The sequence below is a fragment of the Vespa mandarinia genome, chromosome 17 (assembly GCF_050613455.1).
Source record: "Vespa mandarinia isolate Hongniang chromosome 17, ASM5061345v1, whole genome shotgun sequence".
In the NCBI taxonomy this organism is placed as follows: Eukaryota; Metazoa; Arthropoda; class Insecta; order Hymenoptera; family Vespidae; genus Vespa; species Vespa mandarinia.
This window is the reverse complement of record NC_140826.1, coordinates 3210001-3235000: the sequence shown is the minus strand read 5'-3', so window position 1 is coordinate 3235000 and position 25000 is coordinate 3210001. Positions and strand designations below refer to the sequence as shown.

General features: G+C 28.2%; 2 protein-coding genes and 1 long non-coding RNA gene across 5 annotated transcripts in view; 2 read left to right on the top strand and 1 right to left on the bottom strand.

Annotated features, from left to right (window-relative positions):
- The window catches only part of LOC118443511 (uncharacterized), a 41270-nt gene extending 18158 nt beyond the window's left edge, over positions 1 to 23112 (top strand). For 2 of the 3 annotated variants that reach the window (XM_035870600.2, XM_035870604.2), the window contains 10 exons: positions 15754 to 15918; positions 16053 to 16160; positions 16252 to 16627; positions 16792 to 19698; positions 19790 to 19893; positions 20042 to 20141; positions 22327 to 22408; positions 22495 to 22684; positions 22753 to 22848; positions 22960 to 23112. In XM_035870600.2, the coding sequence (XP_035726493.1) occupies positions 15754 to 15918; positions 16053 to 16160; positions 16252 to 16627; positions 16792 to 19698; positions 19790 to 19893; positions 20042 to 20141; positions 22327 to 22408; positions 22495 to 22684; positions 22753 to 22848; positions 22960 to 23112 (4281 nt within the window). Of the gene's footprint in view, positions 1 to 2548; positions 2646 to 15753; positions 15919 to 16052; positions 16161 to 16251; positions 16628 to 16791; positions 19699 to 19789; positions 19894 to 20041; positions 20142 to 22326; positions 22409 to 22494; positions 22685 to 22752; positions 22849 to 22959 lie in introns of those variants that run through there. The other variant, XM_035870599.2, reaches the window with a different exon arrangement.
- LOC118443514 (uncharacterized) lies at positions 15169 to 23121 on the bottom strand. Its single transcript, XR_004838706.2, has 3 exons — positions 22967 to 23121; positions 21554 to 21667; positions 15169 to 15471 (listed from the first exon to the last, which is right to left on the bottom strand). It is a non-coding gene; the product is annotated as an uncharacterized LOC118443514 (long non-coding RNA).
- A 1421-nt stretch (positions 23122 to 24542) lies between these two features.
- The window catches only part of LOC118443469 (protein YIPF1), a 1876-nt gene continuing 1418 nt past the window's right edge, over positions 24543 to 25000 (top strand). The window contains exons 1-2 of the mRNA XM_035870513.2: positions 24543 to 24860; positions 24982 to 25000. The exon at positions 24982 to 25000 is cut by the window's right edge and continues 367 nt beyond it. Coding sequence (XP_035726406.1) covers positions 24659 to 24860; positions 24982 to 25000 — 221 coding nt within the window. The 5' untranslated portion in view covers positions 24543 to 24658. The remainder of the gene's footprint in view (positions 24861 to 24981) is intronic.

The following is a 25000-nucleotide window of genomic DNA, read 5'->3' as shown; positions in this document are numbered from 1 at the left end:
TATTTTTTTTTGTAATTAACTCTCGTGCGTTTCTATTAATTTTGATAAAATAACAATGACAATTACGAATCTTTGGAATCGTGACATCCGTTCGAGAATCGTTACGACAAATAAAGTACTTGGATTTGGATTATTACATTGTACGACACGTTTTCATTGCGCGATAAGACAGACAGAGAGAGAGAGAGAGAGAGAGAGAGAGAGAATATTATTATAGCGACGTAATTTTCTTCTTCGTCATTTTTCTTGCGAGTCTAACGATTGAGAGAGAATAATCCGTAGGAAAAAAAGAAAAAGGAAAAAAAGAAACAAAACGAAAGACACGCGACGAGTGTGCGTTCAATTAAAAATCGCAAAAAAAAAAAAGAAAAAAAAAGAGAGAAAAGAAAAGAAATTGTTTCGAAAAAATATGACGATTAATAAAATTAAATTAACAAAAGGAAAGAAGAAAGGAATGATCGTAGAAAGTCGTAGGAAATAAAATAAAAATATAAAAGTACGACGTGAAGAATTAATAAAATGACGCATGGAAAAAGAAAAACGAATAAAAGAGAATCTATTAATTATTGCGTCTGGCAAAGAGTAAATGAAAAATGATTTCGAAGATTGTGCGAATGATAATCAAAAAAATAAAAAGAAAAAAAAAAGAAGAAAAAAAAAAGAAGAAAAAAAAAGAAGAAGAAAAAAGAGAAGAAAAAAGAGAAGAAAAATATGGCACCGTTGAAACGTATAGGATCTTGAAAAAATACAATGGAACGTAGCTTTTCTTTTTTAATTCATTTTTTTAATCCATTTTTTAATCCATTTTTTAATCCATTTTTTATCGTCGTAGTCGTCGTCGTCGTCATCGTCATCGTAGGTACTTCATTTTTCTTCGTCTTTTTTCTCTTGCTTCCTTCTATTTTTCCTTTTTCTTTTTCTTTTTCTTTTTCTTTTTCTTTCTTGATAGTTACGCGATCATGTTACGGCATAATGAACGATCGCATCCGTTTATCGAAGTGGAACGACGTGGTTCGTTCGTCCGATTGATTTTCCAAAGAACGAACGAAATTATTCGACGTGTTTCTCCTTCCTCTTTTTCTCTCCTCCATCTCTTCTTCCCTCTTCTCTCGTGAGAATCGAGAGAGAGAGAGAGAGAGAGAGAGAGAGAGAGAGAGAGAGAGAGAGAGAGAGAGAGAGAGAGAATATATGTCAGACGCAACAAGTCGCATACATTATTTTTTTTTTTTTTCTAAACACTTTGAAGCGTTCTCCAAAAGATTCAACAATTGATAATTATCAACGATTTGTTTAATCTCGAATGGATTATCTTCAATAAGAGTGATTTCATGGAATTCGATTGTAAAAGAAAAAAAAAAAAAAAAGAAAAAAAAATTTTTTTATCAAACGTCAATAATACAGATATAACGTAGCTCTCTACGGGTAATTTAAAAGTTTATCATTTAAAATAAATAAATAAATAAATGATTAAATAAATGGATGGATAGATAGATATATAGATAAGTAGATAAATAGATAGATAGATAGATAGATACAAAGAAAAAGAATTTATTATCTTTATTATCTCGTTCGCTTTTATCTGTTTTTGAAAAATACACATACACACATATATGTATATATATATATGTATATGTGTTATATCGGTATTATTTATAATGAAGCTAAATAATAACCTCACTGCAATAATACTAATCATTGATCATTAATATGCAAAAATATTAGCCGCAAAAGATTGCATAAACATTCTGTTTTAAACATTTAAAATGAATCGTCGTATGAAATATCTCGTTCTTTATTTCTTTTTCTTTTCTCTTTTTTTTTTCAATGTCTTTCTGGTTTTCTCTCTCTCTCTCTCTCTCTCTCTCTCTCTCTCTCTCTCTCTTTCTCTCTCTACGAGGACGATTGTTCAGAGCCTCAACTTCTGCTCTCTACGACGTGTGCATGACAATCTATATGCAGAAAGAGAGAAAGAGAGATAGAGAGAGAGAGAGAGAGAGAAACAAGGTATGCACTCATGCTGCAAACTAGAGAGAGAGAGAGAGAAAGAGAGAGAGAGCAAATGTTACGACTGGGATTAACGCGTTCTTGTCGTTATGTAGAAATAATATATAATAACTCATCTCTCTCTCTCTCTCTCTCTCTCTCTCAAATTAAAAGTTATATATATATATATATCCATTTTTTTTTCTATTCCTTTAGATTTTTTTTCTCCATCTTTGTCTTCCTAATTATCTACAGGATATGTCTTCTCTTTTTTTCTTGTTAATTTTTCGTTTCTTTTTTCTTTTTTTTTTTTTTCTTTTTTTGATCATTCGTTTTTCATTTCTTTTTTACATAAATAAAAACGACGAGCGTGTCGCGACTCGAAAGATACGTCCGCCATTTCGATTTTTTTCCCCTCTCGATCATCGGCCGCCACTGCCGCCATTTTTATTATTCATCATGCTTATGCTGCCACGCGCGAGAGCGCGTTTTTCCTCCTCCTCTCTCTCGTTTTTCCTTTCTTGTTTTTTTTTTTTTCTTTTTTCCTTTTTCTTTGTCTGTCTTATTCTTATTCGGAAATGTTTTTATCGCGTGGTAACAAATTTAAAATTATCAACGTGTTCCGTCTTTTTATCGTATTTGGTTTACATGAGATTTATACGGTAATTATTATTTCTTTTTTATTTTTTTTTATTTATTTACTTTTTTTTTCCTCGTTATTATTTTTCCTATTTTAATTTTCACTTCTTTCATTTATTAATATTTCATATTTTCTATGTCATAAATTTATTAATTAGTCCGTAGAGAATACCCATATCTAATTTGGACACAAAGTTTTAATAATTAATATTGAGAGAAATGACGATTATTATATTGTCTTCGATGTATTTCGAAAAAAGAAAATTTTTGTCAAGTATTTTTTTTTTTTTTCTTTAGTTTTTTAGTATCTTCTCTAAAGACCAAAGAGAAAATTTTAGAGAACAGAGTGTTAGCTTAACCTATTTATAACATCGCATTACCTACATAAGTTCTACAATATTACACACACACACACACACACACGTACACACAAACACAACACATACACGCACATATATCGCACATATTTAAAGGATCTCTCTGTAGAAATGACCTAGAATCGTTTAGAACGTTCAAATTTCCCGCATTAAATCGGACAAGTTATCAAATTGGCGACCAATTTAAAAGGAATTATTATTAATTCGATTCAAATTTTAATGGAAAATTTTATTTCACTATATTCGTAACGATTAAAATTGAAATTAATTAATTCAAACAAAAAAAAAAAAAATCTAATTTTTATTATTTTCAATAATTGAAATTAAAATCGATTTTAAACCGTATGAATGATTTCCTTTCATTTTATTCGTCTCGATTAAAAATGAAATTATTTATTTAAAAAGAAAAAAAATGTTAAATATAATAATAATAATAATAATAATAATAAATATTTCTAAAGATTTCTGTTTTTTTTCTTTTTTATTATTTTTTTCGAGTTTTTTTTATTTTTTAAATTGTAAAAGAAAAAAAAAATTAGAATTTCTTAACTTAGAATAGCAATGTGTGACCGAGTATGAGCCTCTATCGGTTGATAATACGCGAAGGACACAAGCTTACCTATGATTACTTAACTAACGCGATGCACGATTAGCCGCGTGAATACACATGTATACGCACGCGCGCACCTACACAATCGTGCCTCATATATTGCCGCGTAATGCGCGCTAGCGTACGCGCATGCGCACGCAGAGGCAGGCACGCACGCACGCACGAAACGTATACGGTTAATATCGTTTTCGTTGTAAAAGTCGACATGTCAGAGTCGCCAGACGATAAAAACTGTCGTAGAACCGTTCCTTATCTCGAAACAATAAATGTTTCTACGCTATCGATATGGTGCTCAATATTTTATCATTTTTCCTTTTTCTATTTTCATTTTTTTCTCTTCTTTTTTTCTTTTTTTTTTTCTTTTTTTTTTTTCTTTTTTTCATACGTGGTTTCTTTTTTCCCCCTTTTTTCTCTTAACCTTCCTTTTTTCCATTTCATATTCATTTTTATATATTCGTCTCTTGCGCAATTCAAGTTAAAAATGAAAACAAATTAGAATTATAGTTTTTTTTCAATAAAAAATATATCGTTACATTTTCAATCATCTTACTAGGATTAATGAAAATTTGTTGTTGTTACTTGTTCCTTTTTGTTTTTGTTTTTGTTGTTCGTTTTCTTTTTTTTTTTTTATTTTTTTTTATTTTTTATTTTTTTTCTTGTTTCTGTTTTTACTTATTTACGTAAACGATAAAATGAATTCGAAGTGAGTGAATACGATTTTGTAATACGCGCAGTATAACATATAAAAATGGCGTCGATAATTGTCATTCGTATTACAGTATTTAGCAATGGAGTTGCACAGTTAGTCCGGTGTATTCGTATTGGTTAATTAAAGACGATCCTTGTACTTTAACCTTTGAGTAACTTTCAATCCGTTTCAGTTAACGATCAAGAGACACCTGCTATCGTTTACCGATAGCTTATGTATTATATATATATATATATGCATATATATATATATATGCAGTGTAATTATTTACATGTGTATTTTTTATTAATCATTCGCGACAGTACGAATTATTATATATTTTATTTATTAAATAAAACTCGACATAACGATTTTATTATTATTATTATTATTGTTATTATTTTTTTTTTTAAATGTTCTTTAATCATGTTAACAATTTCTAGATCTATCTCTATCTTTCTCTTTCTATTTTATTCTCGGTGTCATAGAAAAGAAAAAGAGGAATATATATTTACTCCGTTATTTGTGTGTAATTATAACAGACAGGTAAATCCCGATGTTGGAAAACTACATGATGATGATAATGATGATGATAATGATAATAATGGTAATGACGATCATGAGAAGGGTAAAGATGATTCAGTGTTTCCAAATTTGGAGCGAAGGTATTGAGAGAAAGGGAAAAAGAGACAGAGAGAGAGATAGAGATAGAGGGACAAAGGGAAAGAGTGAGAGGGGGAGAGAGAGAGAGAGAGAGAGAGAGAGAGAGAGAGAAAAAAGCACATGTTTATGATGACCATATCTATATATGCAATTTCCACGGTCTTTAATTCAAGAGATTATGGAATACACGAAGAAGTTCTATCTTTTCGTTTACGTAAGCACGATGTAACGTGACTTCGAAGAGACAAAAAAAAAAAGAAGAATAAGAAAAAGAAAAAAGAGAATTTTATTCGAAGCAATGGGAAAGAGAGACGAAACAAAAGAAGTTGAATTAAATTAGAACGTGCCAAAATGTTTCCAAGTGATTTTAAATGTCAATTACTCTTTCTTTTTTTTTTTTTTTTTAATCTGTAATCATGTCTGCAAGAGGAAAAAAAAAAAGAAAAAAGAAAGGAAGGAAAATCAAAAGCTCGAAGAATCATGGGAAAAAAGTGAGATTGATTATATAATAGAATTTAGAGACAACTTTTTTAATAGCATTTTGTGGAATTAAAAGAGAACAAACAAATAAAATAATCTGATTGTTTGCAAATAATATGAAGAAATTCTTCATAAAATTATTAATTGGTATGCTAATTAATATCCATTGTTATTTTAATAATGTAAAGTTTATATCGATATCAAATGGCGAATCATACGAACGATACCTCTTATAAATTTATATTTCCCTCACTTCTTTCCATTTACACTTTAAACGACGTTGTGTTATCATCCCCGTTAATTATTATCACTTCTATCATTCTTTTCAAAATACATATATACTCGCCATTGAAATAACTTTTAGAGAATATAAAATTTCTATCGCTTTATTATATATATACATATATATATATATATATATATATATGTATATATTATATAATATTTGTATGTATATATATATTATATAATATCTGTATGTATATATATATATATTATTGGAAGTGTATCATTGACTATAATTAACCTTTTTTGCACGTAACAGATAACGTTTATCTTAACGCTTATGACCAAATTTTGTTGGCATTTTTGTTTTTTTCTTTTTTTTTTTTTTTGTTTTTCCTCTTCCAAAAGACATTACAACTATTTAGATAAGAAGAACGTATATGTCGATCCGATATCGCAACAAACGAAGACAATAATAGTAACATCGTATTATCGTCATTATTGATAACGGAGTTAATCGTTCGAATGACAAATTTTCCAAAAACAACAACAACAAAAAAAATAATAAAAAATTTCTCTTCTATCTCTTATCTTTATCTTATACACACATACATACAGACACACATACATACAGACACACACACATACAGACATACACACATACATACACATGCGCGCACTCGTACGTACATAACAGAGATATATAAAATAGACATTTTTAAAAAAGGATAATATACAGATATATTAAAAATTAAAAAAAAAATATATATATAGAGATAAAAAACATTTAAAAAAAAATATATATATATATTTATATATTTATATATCTACATACTTGATGTATTATTAATGAAGAAAAAAAAATGATTTACTTACATGAAAAGTATTAATTTATAAAAATAAATCGATCAAAGATCAAGATCAACCGGTATCAGAGCATGCGTCGTATGTAATGGAAGATTTCGTCCTTGTGATCTATTTAACTATCATCCTTGCTTGCACATTTGAAGTTATTAAATTGTCTTTATATCATTAAAAAAATAGTGGGATGACGAATGAATAGTGATGATGTTAATAAGGAGGGAAGGGTATTGACTTCAATTTCTATAAGAATTTTCTCGATATATCAGAAAACAATTTCTGATATAAATTTTTCCATCGATTAATTATCTCCTTAAAACACGATAATTAATTTTAAATCGTTTATACCTGGAAAAATTAAAAATAAATAAAATCGAGATATCATTGTTAAATGATATAAGTATATACTAACCGTAATAATTTCGAGGCCATATTATGTTGGATATTTTCAAAAAAAAAAAAAAAAAAAAAAGAGAAGAAAAGAAATAATGTAGGAATAACTTATGTGAAACGCCCTATAGAATCTCTTCCGTTAACTGAGAGTAAGAATTCCATGAAGTCGAAGGTAGTAATGGCTTTTCTCCCCTTTCTAGAGAGATCTTTCACGCGTGCCTGTTGTGTGTATTTTTGGTACCATTATTTGTTCAAGAATTACGAAAGAAAAAAAGGAAGACAAAAAAGGAAGAAAGAAAGAAAGAAAGAAAGAAAGAATAAAATGTGCATGGACGTTTGTACTCGAAAAGAGACATGCTTTTTTCCGGTATCCAAATCTTTATGAAATAAACGTTTTTCTCTTCTACGGACATCTTTTTCTTTTTACACACACACACATACACACAGACAGAGAAGGGGTAATTTTCTTCTTCATCGTACAAATATCCATAAGGATTCCTAAAATTATATATACAAAGTTAATGATGATTATTGTAAAAATGGAAAAAAATTTTTTAAAGGTATATTTTCAGAGAAATTTTTAACAGAAAATACAAAAAATATTACCTTCGGTTCAGAATGTAAAAAGAAAAAATTAAGTAAACGTTACACCACGTTACAACGTAACAAATATACAATAGAAATAATTAGAAGATACTTTGTGGATGTGATTGAATTTAAAAAAAAAAAAAAAATTACTAGGAACGTAGTAAAAAAAAATATATATATATATATACATATGAAAAATACGATAGACATAAAATAAATGAAACAATAATAACTTATGCAACACATAACGGTACGAAAATAAAATACAAATATTATGTGAGCATATGAAAAAAAAAAAAAAAAAAAAAAGAAAAAAAAAAAAAAAAAAAAAAAGCAAAAGTAACACTATGCTATTGGCACAATAGAAAGAAGCAAATAAAAAATAAAAAATAAAAAAAATAAAAATAAAAGTAGAAGAAAAAAAATATTAGCTTTTGAAAAAGATCTTGAAAAAAAAAAAAAAAAAGAAAAAATTACAACGACCCTAAATAAAAATATTTCATACCGCAAGTGGTACATTTTTTGCCAAGGGAAAAGAAAAAGAAGAAATGAAGTAATAATAAGGAAAAATAAAAAGGGCAACAAAACCAAACCAAAAAAAAAAGGAAAGAAAAAAAGAAAGAAAAAAAGAAAGAAAGAAAAGATAGAAAAGAAATAAAATGTAGAGATCACAGTGCAGCCAACGTTGTTATGCGATATTTAAAGCGTAAAGCTCAAACTGCTTGGGTGTTCCACGCTTGGCAGATGACTTGGTAGAAAGAGAGAGAAAGAAAGAAAAAGAGAGAGAAAGAGAGAGAGAAAGAGAGAGAGAGAAAGAGAGAGAGAGAGAGCAGAGCTCGTGCTTATCTTAAAAGAAAACGAGCTGAACGTTAGCTTCTGAGTATCCGACACGAGACACCGTGTACCTTTTCTATCTTACCTTGGTGCTAATATCCTGCGGTATCAAGAAAAGAAGACGAACGTAGCAAGTTACTTACTGCATGGCAAAGAGAAAAGGAGGAAGAGAAAAAAAGAAGAAAGAAAGAAAAAGAAAGAAAAAAAGAAAACTACGATATGAACACAGAAAGAGAGAGAAAGAGTGAGAGAGAGAGAGAAAGAGAGAGAGAGAGTACAGTCGTCATCACGCCGCCATTATTGCTCTTTGCTAACATTGCTGACTAATCGACGGCACCTAAGTATGAGCCAGAAAATCACTCTGCTCAAAGTCAAATTTCTTTCTGGGGAAATAAGAGCTTTTTCATTTTTTCTTCTACTTTTTCTTTTTCTTCTTCTTCTTCTTCTTCTTTTTTCTTTTTTCTTTTTTTTGTTTGTTTTTCTTCAAAATAACGCAGAGAGTTCTTCGACAGCTCCTGAAAAAAATGGAAAAAAAAATGAAAAAAAACAAGAAAAAAGACAAATAAAATAAATAAATAAATAAATAGAAGTAACGATTCAAAATTTTTAACCAATGGAATGAGACAAATTATACACGAGTCAAAAGTTCCTAGATCAATTTTAAAGATTTATTATTACATACTCTTTTCTTTTTCTTTTTCTTTTTTTTTTTTTTTTTTTTTCAAATTGTAAAACTTAAAGTCTAGAAAACTTTTGTCTCGGTCTGTACAATTTGTTAAAATTTCAAGCTATTTTCTCTCTCTCTCTCTCTCTCTCTCTCTCTCTCTTTCTCTTTGATTTAAATTAAAAAAATTGTTTTTCCTTCTTCTTCAGTTTTTTTTTAATGTTGGAGAGATCAGAGTTAAACAAAAATTCTATGATTTCACTTTCGCGACCCGTTGAATAATAAAATATAATAAGTCTTTCAATGAATTGTTTCGTTACCACCGGAACTACTTAATTATAATCGGCTTATTCTATATATTTATACATATGTATATATATATATGTATAAAACAGACATACATATATAATATACATAATAAATATACTTTTAAATATACTTTTTAATAAGAGGCCAACCTAACAAATCAATAATTTACAATCTATTTTTTCTATTGATATATCGACACATTTACAACATCTTCTATTTACTTAAAATATATGTAATCTATGTATGTTACAATTTCATCTATTTCAAAATCAAAAAATAACTATCACGTGAACAGACATACATAGAAACAAGACAGACAGACAGACAGACGGACAGACATATATTCACACAAAAAAGTTTTGAATTAGATCTATTGTTAATAGACATCAGTTTTCATTCTACTACTACTTCTTCGATTATCGTCATATATTGAACGAAAGAAAAAAAGAAAAAAAAAAATGAAAAAAAAAAAGAGGAAGAAGCAGAAGTAGAAGAAGAAGTATAAAAGTACAAAACGGTATATCGACGAGTTTTTGTGAGGTATAATATTTAAATAACAATGCCGTTTTCTTACCAGTCATTGTAACGCTCTCACCGATTATTATACATCGTTTCGAATGCTATCGCGATTCTTAACATTCATACACGCATATATACATATGTGTATATATATATATATATATATATATATATATATATATATATCGAAGAAGTGACATCAGACATTTAAAAATTATCGAGAATTTCCAAAAAAAAAAAAAAAAAGAAAAAAGAACCCAACAGAGCAGTCCAAAGATTCTTAAATGAATATAATAAAAAAAAATCCAATTACTCGTGACACTTTAGATTTGTAATATTACGCTTATAATTTTTAAAGGCTCTATTAATCAGGCTTTACACGTTTACAAATCTGAAAAAGAAAAAGGGTAAGAAAAAAAAGAAAAGAAATAAATCCCAAAAAAATTGACCACAGTGTATCATCGAATTATCATCCTTCCTTAGTTCTCTGATAAACTTTGATAGAAAAGTAATGACAGTGATCATTTTTCTGTACCTGAAAGAAAGAAAAAGAATAAAAAAAAAAACAAACTAAGAGAAAGACAGAGCGTATACTTATGTATACATATATGTATGTATATATATATATATATATATATGGATATGGATGATCGTTAAGTATCATACCGTAGGATATTTGATTACAGTCTCTGTTGACACAGCTCGTGTCTGGATATTCACTGCCATCTGCTAACGTTATTAACTTCTTTCAGTTTCGTTCTCAAACATATTTTTTCTTCTTCCACTTTTTCATCTATCTATCTATCTATATATATATATATATATATATATATAGATCATGATTTGCTTAAAAAAAGAAAGAGAGAGAATGGGAGGAAGGGGGAGGATACCTATAATTGAAAAATATTCAAATGTTTTATATAATATTAAAAATGGAGAAAGTAAATATATATTGGAAGTTAGTAAGAAACTATTAAAACGGTTTAAACGCGCCTATAGATTATTATTATTATTATTATTATTATATATATACATACGCGCATATATGTATTTATGTGGAGTTAAACATAGTCAAAGGAATTAGTTAGCACGAAGAAACAGAAGAGAGAGAAAGAGAGAGTGAGGGAGGATGAGAGGGAAGGAGAGAGAGAGAGAGAGAGAGTCATTGTCGATACGATAGGACACTTCCTTTCTCACGTTACGTTATCAGCTTTACCTATAATCGTATGTGTATGTGTGTTCACGTGCGTGCACGTGTGTCTGTGTGTGTGTGTATGTGTGTATATATTCAGCTATTTTTTTTCTTTTTTTTTTTTCTTTTTTTTAAGTAGTACATGGTACCGATAACGGGGCATTACGTGTAATGACGCATGAAGAAAGTTTTGTCCGTAATATGCGTCGCGTTGTTGAGTTATTAAAAAGAAAAAAAAAAAAAATAAGAAACAAAAAGAACGAAGAAAAAAAAAAGAAGAATAAAAAAAAACATAAGAAAGAGCTTGGAATGTTTGACACACCAATAATAAATAATAATGAATCACTAGTAACAAAAAGTATATATAGAGTTCTTTTGTTTAGAAATAAATAAAGGCGGTGTTAATTAAAAAATAAAAGGAAAGATATAAAAATGAATGAGGAAGAAAGAGAGAGACAGAGAGACAGAGAGAGTGAGAGAGAGAGAGAGAGAGAGAGAGAGAGAGACAGTCAATGGTTAATTTTTCAATTCATTATAAAAATATTCAATAAGGTTTCTTTCATTAGAAATAATATTGACTTTTAGTTGAAAGGGGAAAAAAAAAAAGAAAGGAATAAAATAAAATGATCATGAGAAAGATAGAGGAAGAAAAGAAAGTCGAGGGTTTTGTTTAAAAAGTCCAGGAAAAAAAAAATAAGTAAGGACAGTAAAAAAAAAATACTTTCTTACTTTTGCGTAAAGTCCAGGGAAAAAAATACTTTTGTACTTTTGTATTGTAATATACGTCTGTTTGCAAGTCAAACGATCCATTATTCCTTGATCTGACCTAACGAAACCCCTTTTCATATTCATTAGATCGTTTTGCTTTTCGATCAAATCAACATATATATATATATATAACATTTGTTCGTCTCTGTGTATTATATATGGTGTATATGTATATAATCTATGTATATATGGATTTATATGTATATCTCTTCGAAATCTTTTTTTTTCTTTTTTGTTTCTGTTTTTTTTTTTTTTTTCATTTTTTTTTTATATTTATTTGTATTTATTTATATTTATTTGTATCCCTGCAGCGTAGCTGTCCAAGAGTAACTATCCATTCTTTCTTTCTTTCTTTCTGTCTTTCTTTAATTTTCTATTTTTTTTTTGTTTTATTTTGTTTTGTTTTCTTTTCTTCTTTCTTTTCTTTTCTTTTTTTTTTTTTTTATATTATCGATCCTCTCGATCGGTATCCGATTTAAAAGACATTCGTAATCGAATTCAAGTATGTGAATGCATAACTCTCGGACGTAAGGATGCTGTTTATATAGATTGTCATCTCTCGTCTGTGTCCGTCGAATTATCTTCGGACGAGATCTTCCTCGATTTATCTTGATTTCGTTGAGTTATACGTGGAGATGTGGTTATTTTTTTTTTTTTTGTTTTTTTTTTTACTTTCTTTCTTTCTCGCTTTCTTTTTTCGTTTAATAAATTTTTAATTCCTCATCTCCTTTTCTCTTTTTTTTTTTTTTTTTTTTTTCGTCGGATCTTGATCCTTTTACTGCATCTCTATTTGTATATGTTGTTGTTGTTATTGTTGTTGTTACTATTATCAAAATGGTAATATGTGGGAAGATGTACGAGTGTGAAAAAAATTAATTACTCTTATTATTATTTAATATTATGTAATAATTTATCATGAGATTGCATTTTAATCGTTATTATTGTTATCGTTATATTAAGATTGTAATATAGAGGATATTGTAGTTTTAGAAAAAAGCAAAAAAAAAAAAAAAAAAAAAAAAAGAAAAAAAAGAAGGAAGAATGAAAAGGAAGAGTAATTAATTATATAAAATTATAAATATAGATTATCATTAATATATACATATATATATTGTTTCTCCTACGATGGTAATTATTTCCTTTTTCTTTCTTTTCTTCTTTATTTCTTTTTTTTTTTTTTTTTTTTATCTTTACTGATAATATACCATCATTTAGCTGACGTCCACGAAGTCATTTTCTCTCGTTTTCTTTTTTGCCTGCTTTTCTTTTCTCTTTCTTCCTTTCTTTTTTTTTCTTTTCTTTTTTTTGTCTTTATCCAAAGAGATATGCAAAAGAGAAAGAAAGAGAGAAAGATATGAAAACGACTTGGTTACAGGATAAGATTACCGATTAACTCTGAGGTCTCTCTTACTTTGTCCTACATGAACGGTAGTCAAAGTTTCTCTATTAGAACCTCCTCCTTTCTTTACTAAATAATATATTATCCTTAATCATCTCTTACAATATTAACATTTTACAAGAAGTATGTTATTATGAAGTAATGTTATTATGAAGTAATGTTATTATGAAGAAGGGGAAAAAAAAAAGAAAAAGAAAAAGAAAAGAAAATAAAACGACGAAATTGTTTGTTATAAATAATTCATAAAAGATTATTATAAAGAAATATATATATATATATAAAAGAGATAAAGTAGACCAAGGAGATAAATGATTAGCAATAAAATTAATAGAAAATATTGACAGTAGTAAACCGATGATGAAGAGTAGGAGACCTTCGACTTAAAATGTCCATAAGGATATTATTATCCATCCGGTTTTAGTTAGCAACACAATAGATGTTAGAGAGAGATCTTAAAAAAGATGAATATAAAAAATGGTCTTTAACCGTTATTTGCATTTCCAAGGAAGATCGAATCTATGGCAAGGCGAAGTGTATCGCCTTCGGTTTTCTTCCTTCTCTCTCTTTCTCTCTCTCTCTCTCTCTCTCTCTCTCTCTCTCTCTCTCTCTCTCTCTCTCTTTTTTTCTTTTCCTTTCTCTTTATCACGATCGACTCACCGACGGGCTATGCGTTCTCTGAAAAGCGAACTACGAATTGACTTTTAGATGAAGAGCCTCTTTCGGACGCGTTTTTAAAAGTCTGGTGTCAAAGGAACGATGCATTGTATACGTGGAAAGAGAACTTATGTTTAGTTATATCCTCCTCTTTATGGGCCTTTTTGAGACACCGTTTCGTGACTAATGACGACGATATATATATATATATATATATATATATATATATATATATATGTATGTATGTATGTATGTATGTATGTATGTATGTATGTATGTATGTATGTGTGTGTGTGCGTATATATATATACACACAGTATGGATCTTAAATTCTTAAGGTTTATAATTTTGCAATCTGAAAAAAATAAATAAATTAATTTACAGTCTCGAAAAAAAATTTTTTTTTTTTTTAATCATCTAAAAACTTGGTCCACCTTGTACACACATACACACACATACACACACACATACACACATTGATTCACTTTTAAAGAATTATGAGGTAATTAATTTCATATTGGTAAAACGCAATTGATATGAAAGTTTTTTTTATATCCAAATTCGACGCCATTTTTGTTTCTTCGCGTATCAAAAAGATGGCCGATCGCGTCTATCATACCACGTGACCATCCCCATTCTCTGATCCTCTATTATAATCAAAAATATTAAGCTTATGGATGTTTAGTTTAAAAATGAAGAAGAAGAAGAAGATGAAGATGAAAAAAGAAAACAAAACGAAAAAAAAAGAGAGAGAGAGAGAGAGAGAAAAATAAAAAAGCTAAATATATCAGAGTCGTGTAAGGACAACTTGGCCATCGTAGAACGTTCGTTGCATAACTCAGACAATCTTCGTGGAATGACAAGGATTTTGTAAGGTCTCCGCGTGCAAAATCTTGACATCCTTTCTCATTCGGTTACGCGGGCAAATTCGAATGGCCTATTGGATCACATGACGCGTAGTGTCTCTTAATATAATAATAATAATAATAATAATAATAATACTAAAAGTAGTAATAATAATAATAATATATATATAAACTGATATTTTGTTTCCTGTAAAGTCATAACTTTTTCTTTTTTTTTTTCCTTTTTCTTACGAGCGATAATAATATTCGAATTGCATAATTCTCGACTCTCTTTTTATTTCTCTTTTTTATTTTTTCTATCTTTCTCGTTCTTTTTTTTTTTCTTCGTCTTTTTCTTCTTTTATTTCTTTTTTACATTTTGCCACGGACCTCTGCACGCTAGGACATAACACAACCAACAACGACGTGTATACATCACAGTGTTTCGTATTGTCTCTTTCTCTCTCTCTCTCTCTCTCTCTCTCTCTCTCTCTCTCTCTCTCTCTCTCTCTCTCTCTCTTTCTCTCTCCCCTCTCTCTTTCTCTTTCTTTCTCATTCAATGTCTGACACACTATCAGATGCTTATGTAAACGTGCATAACAATACTAAGTCGCTAATAATACGGCTGCCCGCGGCGGATGCATTTTCCTTCTTAACTCGAATCGTCGAAGCATTAGTGTCCTTTCAATACCCACGACTATTTCTAATGCAATAGACAATCATCCTAATTCTCGTTGGGAACACTGAGCTCCGATCATCTCGTTGAGAACGTCTGTCGATCTAAAAAAAAAAAAAAAAAAAATAAATAAATAAATAAATAAATAAGTAAATAAATGAATAAAAAGAGAGAAAGAAAAAGAATATATCAAAAATATAAACCCAAATGACAAAATTGTCCCTCTATGCTTTAATCTTTCGTTTAATTGTTATATCTTACTTTTTTTGTTTTTCTTTATATATATATATATATATATATATATATATATATATATATATATACGTATATATGTATTATTATTATTATTATTATTATTATTATTATTCGTTTTTTTTATTTCTTAGAACGAGAACCAAGAAGAAGATGGGGATGTTTTCTTTTGGGATCCAACGTCGATCAAAAATCGTAATTCCAAAAATCAGAATCATGCTAGGCAATTGCAGGAACAATTGGCCCAAGCCACCATGAAAATACGTGAATTAGAAGTTGAACTTAAACGAACACAAAAGGTCAGATTATAATCTTTTCTTCGTGTTTTATTTTTTTTTAATTTTTTTATTTATTTATTTATTTTTTTTTGTATCGTTTCTATAATTAAAATTAGTAGAGATCTTTAAGGATATATCGTTTTCTTTTGATTTAGGTAAACAATGGAAGTATTATGGACGAACTTCCGGATGGCCATCAAAAGGCAGAATATTTACGAGCTAAACAAGATATGGTGAATAGAATCGTACGAATGGAAGAGAAGGTATAAAATGATTATTTTCAAACTATCTTATTATTTTCGATATTAATTATGTAATCCTTTTTTCTTTTTTTTTTTTTTTTTTGATCTTTAGAACCGTGAAGTCGAAAGGAACGTTAAACGAATGCAGGAGGACGAAATAGCCTTGGTAAATGATTTTTATACGGTAATATCGAAATTGGATTATCAGGAAAAAGTCAAACTGATTCGAGAAGCTCTGAGAAATTTGGAAAATGATAAGCAAAAGTCTTCTTTAATCGGCAAAAAAGAAAAGTCCGATACCGATGAGAAGTTCGATAAAACTAATGAAAATAATGAATCTGAAAATTTCAAATCAGATATACAGGATAGTTCTTCGTTGAGTAATAGGGAAGCTGAATTGTCTAGGAAAATTCTTGAATTGCAGGATGAAAATAAAAATCTTAATATAGGTATCGAGGAACTTGATAGGCAACACACGGAATCAATTGGTTCGTATAAAAACATTTAAATAAATTAATTATATTACTTTGTAATTGTTTAAAGAGTTTGATTAGATTAGAATGAAAGGGGGAAAAAAAAAAAGACAAATGTGTATATTACCTTAAATTTTTAAATTATATAAATTTAATTATTTTTATCTCTTTCCTCGTAGAAAAATTATTATCTTTGAAGGAGGATATCGAGAAGAAACATCAATGCCTTCAAAATGCCTACGAACAACTTTATGTTGATTATAATCAGGCAGAAGGTAAAGTTTTAGAATTACAGACTAAACTTAATTCAATGGAAGAGACAAATAAGAGTCCTCTTAAAAAAGAATCATTGAAAAGTGAAGAGAAAAATGTTCAAACTGAGGAATATGAAAGTAACAGAAATAAAGGAAGAAAAGATGATAATGATAATGATAATAATGATAATTCATTGTACGAATTGGAACAAAGGGTAAAGGAAATTTTGAAAAATTCATGCGTAGAAACGAGTGAATCTAAAGAGTCAATTTTTGAGATTGTCGCGAAACGATACGTCGAGACAAACTGGAAGAAGGACGTTTTAGAAAGGAAGGTAACCGAGATTACGCGAAATCTAAAGGAGACGACGGAAATGAGGGATAATTTGCAGCTTGAATGCGACGACATGCAGGCTCACATAGATTCGTTGCTGTTAAATATTCAACATTTGAAATTGAATCTACCATCTATTCCTGAAGCTAGCGAGGAACGTGTTGCCTCATTGGAAACTGAAACGGAATCCTTACAGGAGGAAGTTAAACGATTAAGGGAAGAAAATGATACATTGAGAAAGAGATCAAATATTACTGATTTGATATCATTGAGATTGGAAAACGGTGAGATCAATTTAGAAGAGAATTTTATTGACAATGATAATGTCGTTGAAATTGTACATTCTGATGTCAGAAGGCGAGAGGAAGATTCTGTGGAAGATTTAAAACGTAAACTGTTAGAATTTTCCAATGAGACCAGCGAATTGAGAATGTCTTTGGAAAAATATAAGGAAACCATTGAAGAACTCAGATTAGGTAAAGAGAATATAGCTCACGAATTGAAAGCTTCAGTCTGTAGTATGGAAGAATTGGAAAGGGAATTGAAAGTTACATTGGACGTTAAGAATGAGCTCGAACGTGAAAATGGTGATTTGATTAAAGAAAATGAAGTGTATAGAGCAGATTTGGCTAGGTTTAAAGAAACCGCTGATGATTCAAAGAAAGAAGAGAACAATCTATTGGAACAATTACGTGAAAAATTGGACATGGTAAATATTGAGAGAAATGATTTGGAATATGATTTACTTAATATGAGAAAAGAACTCGACAATGCTTTACACGAGGCAGATGTAAAACAAGAATTGATAATGCAATTGAGCCAAGAGAAAGAAAAGTTCACGAGGGAGAATACTACGTTGTTGGATCAATTGACAGCGAATCAAGTTGAATCCCAAGAAAAAATTGAACTGTTGAACACTGAAAGATCTTTGCTCGAAGAGGAACAATCGGAACTTCGATTGGAATTAGTTACGTGCAAAGAAAAAATTCAACAACTTGCTAATAACGAAGATAAATATGCTATGATAAATTATGAATTTGATATTGCCAGAAAGAAGATAAATGAACTTTTATCGGAGAATAATGTACTTTATGGGCAATTGGATAAAATTCATGAATTGGAAAAAGAATTGAATGAGAAGAGAGCTGCTGAAAATGAGTTACATTTGTTAAAAAATAAATTTATAGAAACTGAAGCTGAATTAAATAATTTACGTTTAAAAGAGAAGGAAATTGCTGCGAAGGAATTAAATTTATTACAGAGTAAATTTATTGAAACTGAGACAGAATTAAATAATTTACGTTTAAAGGAAAAGGAAATGGCTCAGGTACAAGGTGATTATAATGAGATTGTAATTTTGAGAGAGACCATAACGGATTTAAATAATAAAATTTGTTTGTCCGAAGAGAAATGTAAACAATTGGAAACGAATATTTTATCGTTGGAATCTGAAACAAATGAAAAGATTTTGTCAAAAGAAAATTCCTTTGAAAATGAAAGGCATAAGTTGACAAATAATTTAGAAGAAAAAAATTTGGAAAATGAAGGATTAAAGGATATAAATAATAAATTAACAATGGAAATAATAGAAATGAAAAATCAATTGGAATCTACCATTGAAGCTAATAAAGAAAATTCTATTATGGCTAAGGAAACAATAGAAAGTTTATCTCATCTTATCAAAGAGAAGGATAATGAAATTGAATCATTGAAGTTGAATAATCAAGCAAATGCAGCTAATTCGAACGATCTTTTAACTATACAAAATGAAAGAGATGAACTTGTAAAATTAGTTCACGTTAAACACAATGAAAGTATACAGTATCATGGTGAAATTCAACGATTAACTCTACTCTTAAACGAGCAAGCATCTCAAGTTCGAAATTTGTTAACTGAGCAAAATCAAATAACTACATTGTTGAAGGATAAAGATATTGAACTTGCCGAAACTCGAAATGAATTACAAATTTTACAGCAACGATTGGAAAATAATAAGGAAACCGATAATAATGATGAAATTTGTAGAATTCCAGGACATTTGACTCAAGTACAAGAAATGGGAATTCTTAATGATAAATGTAACGCATTGGAGGCTGCTTTGATTCAAGAACAATCTAATAATAGAATGTTACAAAATCAATTTGTTGAAAGTCAAAGTAAAGAAGTTAACGCTGGTAAAGAATTAGAAAGATTGAGAACTCATTTGGTAGAAATTGAATCCAGTTATACGGAGGAAGCTTTAATAGCTGAAGAGATGCGTAAAGAATTAGAAGGGAAATTATTACAAGCTGAGGAAAAACTTAAAAATTCTTCTACCGTATACACATCGGCGAGCATAAGAGCGAATCAACAAGTTGAAACGTTGCAACAACAAATGTCTCTTATTATTCAACAAAGGGACGATATACAAAATAAATTATCTATGGCAGAGGATAAAGTTTTATCGCAAATGACTGCTTTAACTAATTTGCAAATAGTTTTGGAACAATTCCAAAGAGGTATGAAAAATCATTTTCCTTGGATATAATTTTGAAATTAATATTATTCGCTTATATATATATATATATTTTTTTTTTATTTTAATTCTAGAAAAGGAAAGGGATATTAAAAGAGCTATGGAAAAGTTACAATTGCAACTTCAGGAGTCGCATAAAAAACAAGAAGAATTATTAAACGAAATCTCCTGTCTTAAGGTTCGTTTTAATTTTTCTATATCTTTAAAAGGAATAAAATTATTAATTAATTTAATACATATATATGTATATATATGTATATATATGTATATGTATATATATGTATATATATATATATATATATATATATATATGTACACGCATATAGGAACAATTAACAGAAGCTCAGGAGTATTTGCAAGCTGCATCTAGATTAAGTGAACAGTTGGATAAGAAAACAGAAAGAATAGAGCAATTAAATCAAGAAGGTAATTCCTTAAATATTTTTATACATTTTTTTTTTTTCATCTTTGTTTGCATCTTGTTCTTTACATATCGCATGGTTAGTGTTTTGAAATTTTTAATAATTTGTAACACATATTTCAATTATTTGCCTTTAAAAAAAAAAAAAAAAAAAAAAAAAAAAATAATAATAATAATAATGTTTTTGCTTTCCTTAATCTCATTATTATTGTCAAATAAATGAACAAATATTTATTTTTTAAAGATTGTATGCTAAGTAATTGTAAGAGACGCGTATGTCATACTTATATTCAATAATTATCTATTCTGCGATTTTTTTTTTTTTTTTTTTTTAACACATACATTTGGTACACACACACACATTGTATGCTTCTACGATTTTGACAATATAAAAACATTGGTTATAACTTTTTGGTACTCCCCTGAAATGTTATTTACAGAACTTCGATGTAATAAAATTGATAATACTAGCAACAAGATCAAAACTACATTACAATCATCAGTTTGACTGTATGCTGTGACTAATCTGTGAAAAGACATTACACATATAATATCTGATAGTGTAGTCAAATATCAGCTGGTAATTCTGGGATTAAACTGTAGCCCCAGGATTCTTGCTGGTATCCGGCTACGAATCAGACCCCACCGCCTTTGCACACTAAATCACATCTTGGTTGGCTCATGCATTGCCACTGGTGCTGGTGCTCTCTTCTTTCATTTTACTAAATGTGGACATTTTCTTGAGTGATTTTTTGGAGGTATAATACTTTTCGTTGGGAAAAAAAAGAAAAAAAGAAAAAAAAAAATAGAACTGATTGTTATGATTATTATTTTATAGTTTCTTCATAAATATATATATATATATATGAAGGTATTGTTTTGTTATTAATACTTTTAGTATGAAAAAAGAAAAGAAAAAAAAATTAAATAAATAAAACAAAATGTATAAAGATACTTGTACTTTGCAGCTTTTGCTAGTCTTCTGAGACCTTGATATTTTATCAATATGTATATGGCTTAATATATATATATAACACCTTGGTATCATTATTAAATGACGCATGCAACACAAGCAAGTAAACAATGTAGACATATTAAAATTTATAAATTATTAGATACAAAGATTTTATTTAAATAATTAATTGAATATTTAAAAATGCAGGTACCTATTATTTAGATCTGATGAAAATGATTGTAAACTTTGTATATTGAGATATTAATTCAATTATTATCTATGTTATTATTTAAGGTATATGAACAAATTAAATTAATTATAAAAAAATATAATTTATTAAAAATTATATGAATCTAATGTATTATATAAATATATGAGTTTTTACCAAATCAAAATGTATGTTAGATACTGTAATATTTAATCGCATAATCATTGAAATTAAAAATATATATATATACATACGTGTTACAAAATTGGTGGTAACGTAGAAGTGGGTAATCTCATGCGGTAACCGTGAGTGTGTAAAATGTAGAAGCTCATATTACCTCGTGGGGTTTCCCACCCGTTGCTAATATTCTGCAGAAAAAAAGGGGGAAAAGATTTTGAAAATTTGAAATTACACAAGAGATTAATTCCATATAATAATAATAATAATAATAATAATAATAATAATAATAATATATATATAATTGGAAATCTTTAAAAAAAAATTTATTTCTTACACAATATATTTAAATAATAGTAGTTAAATATATATATTGACAAAAGCTTTCTTAATTTTAGTGGCATGTTATATATGATATCTTAGTTTGCTAGAACGGCATGATAAACGAAGAGAATGCAGCATGTGCAATTAAGATGTGGGTGTGAGTATTACATCAGGTACTGGTGTAATATCAAAACTACCAGTACTTGTGTTATACTTGCGCTCATGTCCGTTCAGCGTACCAATCTGCCAACTTTACAACGTCTCAATGAATGCACACGAATATATAAATCAAAGACTGTTTTCTTTTTTTTTTTTATTTTTTTTTTTTTAAAGGAATTTTCCTATTGTCAATTTTCACTTTTCTATTTAATTTGGATCATTTAGTCAAATCAATATCACAAGCATTCGTTTCCTACTAGTATGATATAATTTATATATTATATAATAAATAAATAAATAAATAAATAAATAAATAAATAAATAAATAAATATATATATTCATTGATTTTATGTTATTAATTTTCAGTTGAAAGATTAACGGAATTGGTAAATACTGCTGATCAGAGAATAGAAGAAGCAATGCAAAGTGGAGTAGGAAAAGTTGATAAGTAAGTTGATGATTTCTAAATTATATGATATGTATATTATCTTATAAATATTAATAAATAAATCATTTTTTTTTTTTTTTTTTTAGGAGCCTTATGAAAAATCTCTTGCTTGGATATTTGTCTTCGTCTACGGCAGACAAATCATCTGTTCTAAGAGTATTTGCCACTGTATTAGATTTCACAGAAAATGATAGAGATAAAGCTGGTCTTAACAATGGTATTGCAAATAACAGCTGGTTTTCTCGTCTTAGCGGTGGTAATGGCGCTCCTACTAAGGCAAGTATAAATATTTTTATATCAAATTATATTTAATATAATTTTCATTTATTATATATTTATTATAGGATCAAGAGGCATCGCTTTCGGCTGCTTTTGTAAGATTTTTAGAAAGTGAATCTAAACCAAAACCACAATTACCTGCTTTGCCAATATCTTCATCGGTAAGAAAGACATATATAAATCAAAAAAATATAAAAGAAAAAAGAAACAAAAAAAAAAAAAGAAAAAAGAAAAATCTTATTCAATTGTAATAATAATTATTATATTTTTAGTCCTCACCTCGTCCAACGCATAGCAGACAGCATTCAACGTCGTCTAATCATTCTACATTGTTGCTTTCTAATGTTACACTTCCAACATTCCCAGATTTTGTCCCAGCAAGAAATACAGGATCTATATTGAAAGAAGTATTAAAGGATAGCTGATATTAAAAGCAATAATAAATGCAGTTAATATACAACACTCGATGAATAGCAAAAACAGGTTGTAAAAAAAAAAAAAAAAAAAGAAAAATACAAAAAAAAAAGAAAAAAGAAAAGGAAAAATAATATAAGCTATAAAAAAAAAAAAAATATCTCCTATCTGTTGTCGAGCCTAACTTTTTATTCGGACATTGATATTGTATAATATATTGCGCCTGAAAAATAATAAATTGTCCTTTAGCATGTTCGTGCTGCATTTATCGGATAGCTTGATTAAAATGAATTTCTATGATCTAAGCATGGAGAGATATTTCGGAACGAAGAATTTAGAAATTTTAACGAAAGAATTCATCATTTACAATGTGATATTCTTTCTATGGAAAAGCAATAAAAAGTAAGGAATATTTGTGTTCGCGATATTTTTACAAAAGGACACTAAAAAAATTTTCCCTTATCCTAAACACACACACACACACATACACACACGCGCACACACATAACTCTCTAATTAATTTTATATAACAATTCCAATCAATTAGTAACTTATTAAAATTCTGGAATAATTTTCTTAAAAATCACGCAAAAAGTTGTTCTCTCACTCATATACAATAAAAACTTACTTTCTGCTTAGATAAAAAAAAGAAAAAAAAAGAAAAAAGAAAAAAAAAAGAAAAAAAAATAAAATAAAAAAATAAAAAACAAGGAAAAAAGCTTGTAAACATTGTAGAAGAAAAGGACGAAATGAGTTTAGTCGTATTAATTATTAGTAATTTAAAATATCTCGAAATATAATTATGATGATTTACCACAAATAATAAAAAAAAATTTCATTGCTGTACATAAAGTATATGTAGGTTGTTGGAACTGCACATGAAAAAAGAAAAAAAAAACAAAACAAAACAATAAATATATTTTGTTGTTCTACATTACCTTTCGGTTTTTTTTTCGTATAATATATATATATATATATATATATATATATATATAAATACTCGTTTGTATTTTATTAATAATAAATTATATATTGATATATTTAATAAGCCAATGATACGCGTAACAATAATATTTATGTACGTTGAATGTAACCTCTTTTTTCTTGCCAATTGAAAAAAGGCGGGCTGAGAAGTATGTATCACGTGATATTCAAAATTATCTTTCTTTTTTTTTTCGTCTTTCATTAATTATACGATTTTATATCGTGCTTTGAGGCTACCAAAAAAAATAAAAATAAACAATACGAATGACGTTATTAATATTTTTGCGATCTAATATTAACAATAAAACGATAAAATGAAAATTTATAAATAATTTCACGTTTTATTTCTCTCAATATTATATCAATGATTTTGACTAATGTAGTACTAAATGTATTTTCACGGATCGTGGATAATCCTATTCTCTGATTGGACGATTTATTATGACTACGAACGATATATATCGAAGTACTATCGCATGACTAGTCGATATGGTGTTTTTTCCTTTCCGCAATGTGCCCAGCTGGCAATTGTCAAATACGTTTTAGAAATAAAGCAAAATAATAGAATTAATCATGGACGGTGATCGTACAAAGAACACAGATTCTCAATTTATATCATTCCATGATTTTTCTACGATGAATCAGCCAAGTAACGTTGGCCAAGCACAACTTGACATTGGTGCTTCCACTCATCAAACTTTTAATAATTTACCAAATGATTCTACAGGAATCGGTATTCTTGAAGATCTACATGGTATACCCAACAGAAATGAAGGTTAACAATTGCTATAACATTTATAATCAATTTTTCTCTATAACAATATATCAATCTAATTTCATTGATCAAAGTTAAAATTTAATTTTATTAATCATTAATCATTATATTATTTTAACAGATATACCTCAGTACAGTTT